General features: G+C 55.0%; 2 protein-coding genes across 4 annotated transcripts in view; one reads left to right on the forward strand and one right to left on the reverse strand.

Moving 5' to 3' along the window:
* Window positions 1-3090, reverse strand: part of BST2 (bone marrow stromal cell antigen 2) — an 11906-nt gene extending 8816 nt beyond the window's left edge. The window contains exons 1-6 of one of the 3 annotated variants that reach the window (XR_001007140.1): window positions 2721-3090; window positions 1844-1910; window positions 1602-1662; window positions 1152-1293; window positions 766-839; window positions 450-702 (exon numbers count right to left, since the gene is read on the reverse strand). Coding sequence is in view for 1 of the 3 variants with exons in the window: in XM_011990039.1 (XP_011845429.1) it covers window positions 1167-1293; window positions 1602-1662; window positions 1844-1910; window positions 2721-3014 (549 nt within the window). In the remaining 2 variants the exon portion in view is untranslated. Of the gene's footprint in view, window positions 1-449; window positions 840-1151; window positions 1294-1601; window positions 1663-1843; window positions 1911-2720 lie in introns of those variants that run through there. The other 2 variants (XR_001007139.1, XM_011990039.1) reach the window with 2 other exon arrangements.
* A 50-nt stretch (window positions 3091-3140) lies between these two features.
* MVB12A (multivesicular body subunit 12A) overlaps window positions 3141-5657 on the forward strand; it is a 35990-nt gene continuing 33473 nt past the window's right edge. The window contains exons 1-3 of the mRNA XM_011990149.1: window positions 3141-3435; window positions 3490-3614; window positions 3646-3740. The gene's annotated coding sequence lies outside the window, so the exon portion shown is untranslated. The remainder of the gene's footprint in view (window positions 3436-3489; window positions 3615-3645; window positions 3741-5657) is intronic.

The following is a 5657-nucleotide window of genomic DNA, read 5'->3' on the forward strand; positions in this document are numbered from 1 at the left end:
AAAAAAAAAAAAAGAGAGAGAAAGTTTGGGGGATGAAGGAGGGGGACACATTCTGACAATGCATGGCCTGTGTGTGTACAGATCCCAGTTTAAATCCCAGCCCAGCATTTTCTGCAGGTCGGAGGGGAAGCAAGGCGACGTTACTCTCAGTTACAGCTTCAGTTTCCTCACTGGATCCCCAGGAATCAGGAGAGGCTCTAGGGAGGAGATGAGAATAAAACACCTGGGAAACGGGGAGCCCTGATGAGGGTGTACAGTCCTTATGTTGATCCCAGCAGAGACGAGGGCTGGGAGGAACCGGGGTGGTGCCTCCCCGAACTCCGTGGGCTCCTGAAAACGTCCTGGAGCAGGGAAGGGAGGTGTTGTCATCAACGGGGAGTCCACTCTCACCGGCAGGGGCGGCCCCAACGCTTAGGGACTAACACAATGACACTTCAGGAACTCGAGAGTAAGGTGTGCTCCCCTTCAAAGAAGTGTTTATTTTTTGGAGCACAAAGACCCCAGAAAAAGCACACCCCCCGCAAAATAATAAAACACCCGTAACAACAGGCAGCACGTGCCCCCCGCACCGCACCCCATGCCCAATCTCAGGACGGGAAACAAGAGGGGGGACTCATTCCCTGCCTAGTTCTGGAGGGAGACAGTCCTGGGTCAACCCGACTGTGTCCCCACACCCAGGGTTGCCCCATGGCCCCTCAAGACCTGCTCCAGAGACCCTTCTCCGGCTACCCCGTGCCCTCCCCGCTAACCGTGCTGCCCCATGACCCGCTCAGAACCGATGAGATCAAGGGCATGTCCAGGCGAAAAGTCGAGCAGGAACCGGATCTTCCAAAATACACCTAAAGGACCAGAAGAGGGACTCAGGGCAGACTGGAGGCAGCAGACACTGGCCCCACCCCACCCATCCATAAGCCCCTCCCCTCCATCGATAGCCCCGCCCTCATTCATAGCCCCGCCCCATACTGCTATAAGCCCCACCCCCGCTCCAGGGCGCCCTTCTCACTGGATTCTCCCTCCTTCCCCAAGGCCCCTCTCCTCTGCACCCAGTCCCTCCCCCTGCAGCCCCTCTCTCCAGACTTCGGAGTCCCTGCTTCCCCGACCCCCTTCCCCAGCTTTCTTCTCCCTCCCGGGGCCGCCCCCTCCTCACTGACCAGCTTCCTGAGATCTCACAGCAGCAGAGCGCTCAAGCCCAGCAGCAGAATCAGGAGCGGGGGCTCTGCCGCGCAGCTGGAGTCTTGGGAGCTGGCGGAGTCCGTGTCCGCGATTCTCGCGTTTAAGACGTGGTTTTCTCTTCTGCGGTGCAAATGGGGGCAAATCAGGCATCTGCTCGTCCTGGCTCCTGCCGCCCTCCCTGTAAGCCCATCGCCCCCGGGAGTTCCCCCCGCACCGCCCCAATCCAAGTCACTGGGGAGGGAATGGACTGGGGCCACCCATGGCTCTGTGACCCTAGGGGCTAAGTTGTCCTTTTGTGGGACTCAAACCTTACCCCTTGGGGCAATGGGGATTTTGGGAGCAAAGGAGAGATTCTGGGTCTCGGGGTAGGGACGTGGGGGTGAGAGGAGTGTGGCGGGTGGAGGGTAGCGGGGAAGGTTATCTCTGACCTCAGTCGCTCCACCTCCGCAGACGCGTCCTGAAGCTTGTGGTTCAATGTAGTGATCTCCCCTGGTGGGGTGGGAGGACAGAATCAGGGGGCGGGGCAGCACGTGGCCATGCTGGGGCCCGGCCCCACTCTGGGACAGGACCTCCCCCTTCCCCCAACCTCCAGCCCTGGTCTCCCTGCCCCCACCCCCTCTTCCATAGCTGAGTCACCCCTCCCCAGCCCTCTTCCGTCTCTGTTTCTCACCCTCAAGCTCCTCCACTTTCTTTCGTCCTTGGGCCTTCTCTGCATCCAGGGAAGCCATTAGGACCATCTAAGAAGAGTCAGAATCTGGGGTTCTGGCCTGGGAAGTTTGGCTGCTGCCCTTAAATGCAAACCCTTTCAGGTTTTCTTCCAACCCTCTCTGCACCATGTTCTCCAACCTTAAAGAACAGCCACAACCACATACTCTCCCAGGGCCACCCATAAGCATGTGGGTCCTGAAAATGGGAGTTTTGAGACCGCCCCACATGGCAAGTTGGAGGCTGTCGATAACCACACTTTAGTAGACGTTTCCAGATTGCCTGGTCTATGGCTCAAGAAAAGTTAGAGGGCCCTACCAAATCCAGAACGCAGTGGGATTTCCCAGCCCAAGTGACATGCTCAGCAAGAGTTTCAAGATCCCCCATATCAGGACCCAGGTGAATATTTCAGTTTCTTAGTGATGAAGTGAAAATTTCAAAAGCCCCCTTTTTCAGGGTCTGGTGAAGTCCCCCTTCAACCCTGAATAGGGGTTTCTACTCCCCCAGGACTGGTGCCCACTAGGAGCTTCAAGGCTCCCGACACCAGTGCCCTGGAAAGAATTTATCAACTCACCTAAGTCCCGGGGGGGATACTGAGGTCCCTGATTTGGGGGCTCTGGAGAGTTTTAACACCCTGCCCCTACACCAGTGTCCTGGACTGGGTTAGAGGCCCCCATACTCTGGTAGGGGAACCTAGGTCCCTTGATGTGGGGGCCCAGGAACAGTTTTGGGACCTCCCTTGCATCTCCCTGGAGACCCACCCTGTGTCAGATTTCTGGGGAGAGATTATTGTCCTCCCTACCCCCTAGTACTAGGCCAGCCAAAGGAGTTGAGGTGCTTACCACAGTCTGGTTGCAGGTGACAGCCTGGGCCTCTGCATCCCGAAAGCCCCGCTGGGCCTCGGCCAGCTCTTGTTGCAGGAGATAGGTGACATTGCGACACTCCATCACTGCCCGGAGGCCATCCTGGCAGGCCTCGCTGTTGGCCTTGATGCTGAAGAAAATCAGGGGCACCCCCAGAAGCACTATGACCAGGAGCCCCAGAATTCCTACCACCAGTTTACAGCGCTTGTCCCCGTCTTCCTTCCCAGTGTCACCCATGGGCATTTTGCAATAGTCATACAAAATAGGTGCCATCCAAATCTCCCCTCTAGCTGAAGGGAGTCTGGCCTGAAGTTAGGGGAGGGTACTGGAATCTTCTATGGGCCACCCCCTATTAGCATAGGAGCTGTCCTGACCAATAGCAAGTTCCAGGAAGTGCTCTGACCGGCAGCTCTTGCATGAGGCACCTACAGGCAGAGGATTAATTAGGCTTTCAGTTTCAGTTTCCCAGAAAGGAGGTGGGCTTTTTTTTCAACCCTGCTTTAAAAGGCCTCGGGCCCTTCCCAACTGAGTGCCAGCCAACTGTGGCTGCCTAGGAGACTCCATCTTAAGTCCCTGTGCTTCTGCTGTGTGTTACTGAGTGCCTAGACCATAGTATTCATCTGTACCATGACCTGAAGAGGCAGAGGCCATCATTGTTGGTCCAGTCTCCACCTGGGGAAACTGAGATTGCACAGTTGAGGGAGGGCAGGGCCTGGGTCTGACCCTAGGGACTTGGTTTTGTGTTCAGGTGTCTCTGTGGTGACTAGCAGGGCTTCATCCAGTGCCCCTGTCCCCACCGAGGGGACTATGGGAGCCATGGAAGGTGTGTGAGCAGCAGGTGAGACTGGAGCCAGCTGAAAACTGGGGGACTGGATAGGCACACACAGCCCAGGTGAGAGGATACCCCAGTCAACAAACAGTGTTGGACTCTGTCCTGGCACCCGCAGGAAACAGGCTTCAACTTTCAGAAAAAGTGCTCCTGGGACTCCAGGATACCAAGTAAACTCTCTGAGCCTGTTTCTTCATCTGTAAAGGGGAATAACAGGGCCAGCCTCTCCAGGAGTGGCCAGGGAGAAGATGCCAGTAAAGTGCTTTGGTAACCAGTAGGTGCTCAATGGATGCGCATGCCACCTGCCAGGCCTGTGGCTCAGGGCAGATGGATGGGAAGATAATGCTTGAACATGGACATATAGCGAGGATCTTTCTTTTCTTTCCTTTCCTTTTTCTTTTCCTTTTTTTTTTTTTTTTTTTTTTGAGACAGAGTCTTGCTCTGTCACCCAGGCTGGAGTGCAGAGTGCAGTGGCGCGATCTCGGCTTACTGCAGCCTCTACCTCCCAGATTCAACTGATTTGCCCACCTCAGCCTTGCCAGTAGCTGGGACTACAGGTGTGGGCAACCACGCCCGGCTAATTTTATTTTATTTTATTTTTTGAGACTGAGTTTTGCTTTTGTTGGCCAGGCTAGAGTGCAGTGGCTCGATCTTGGCTCACCGCAACTTCTGCCTCCCGGGTTCAAGCGATTCTCCTGCTTCAGCCTTCCTGAATAGCTGGGATTACAGGCATGTGCCACCATGCCCAGCTAATTTTGTATTTTTGTAGAGAGGTTTAGGTTTCTCCATGTTGGTCAGGCTGGTCTCGAACTCCTGACGTCAGATGATCCACTTGCCTCGGCCTCCCAAAGTGCTGGGATTACAGGCATGAGCCACCACGCCTGGCCACGCCTGGCTAGTTTTTTTGTATTTGTAGTAGAGACGGGGTTTCACCATGTTAACCAGGCTAGTCTCGAACTCCTGAGCTCAAGTGATCTGCCCGCCTCTGCCTCCCAAAGTACTGGGATTACAGGCATGAGCCACCATGCCTGGCCTAGTGGGGATTTTTCTTTGAGGAAAGATAGTTGGCTCCATTTGAGATGTGCTAAACCCCACGGTCCTGGGAGACATCCCTGGAAGATGCCTGGGATGGGGCGGGTGCTGGGGTTGTTGGACACCGGGGCTGGGGGAGCACTCAGGCTGCACCGACCTGCTGTCCATGTGGCCAAGAGAGCCAGGGCTTCCTACAGGAAATCAGCCCCGTTATCGGCGCCCGACTGCTGGGCATGACGGCTGAAAGGGGACTGAGTGTTTTTCTTGTGGCTTCTTCAGCCACATCCTGACCACAGCCCAGATTCTGTCAGGTCTGCCATTTCCATGTTTTTCTGTTTTCAGCAGGCCCAGACAGCAGGCGAGGTCAAGGCCAGAGCCCAGGCCTCCCAGAAGGCCTGGGGAACTCCCCCCAGGCCCTCACTCCAACATCCCTCAGAAGGACCCCATTAAAGCCACTTAGAGCCAGGCATCGTGGTATGTGCGTGTGGTCCCAGCTACTCGGGAGGCTGAGGCAGGAGGATCACTTGAGCCCAGGAGTTTGAGGCTGCAGCAAGCTATGATTGTGCCACTGCACTCAAGCCTGGGTGATAAAGTGGGACCCCCATCTCTTAAACAAACAAACGAACAAAGAAAGAAAAAACACTTAGAACCAAGAACCAATTAACAAGCTGTGGGAGATGATCTTGCTGAAAAGTCTGAGGGTGAACTTGTCCCAGGAGGAGGGACCTACCAGCCTGGCCAGGACTCCAGGTGAAAAGACACGACCTTTGCCTGACTTATTTGACTAAGCTGACTTATTTGAGCAGCAGCGTTCTGGCCTGCAAACTTTAGGGTCAGTTTGGGACCAGGTCAGAAATCACAATTGTATGAATTGCACATTGGAGACTGGGGTGGTGCGCCCCTGGGCAAATGAATTTCCTCTCTTAGCATTGTTTTCCCCAGCTGTAAAATGTGGATAATAAAAGATTGATGTCCTCTCTAAATTTTGCAGCTGCAAACAGTCCCAGCCCTGCAAACTGAAAGTTTGTTGCTCTTCCCTTTAAAATTGCACATGA

Source organism: Mandrillus leucophaeus, unplaced genomic scaffold, assembly GCF_000951045.1.
Source record: "Mandrillus leucophaeus isolate KB7577 unplaced genomic scaffold, Mleu.le_1.0 Scaffold11, whole genome shotgun sequence".
NCBI classification, from domain to species: Eukaryota; Metazoa; Chordata; class Mammalia; order Primates; family Cercopithecidae; genus Mandrillus; species Mandrillus leucophaeus.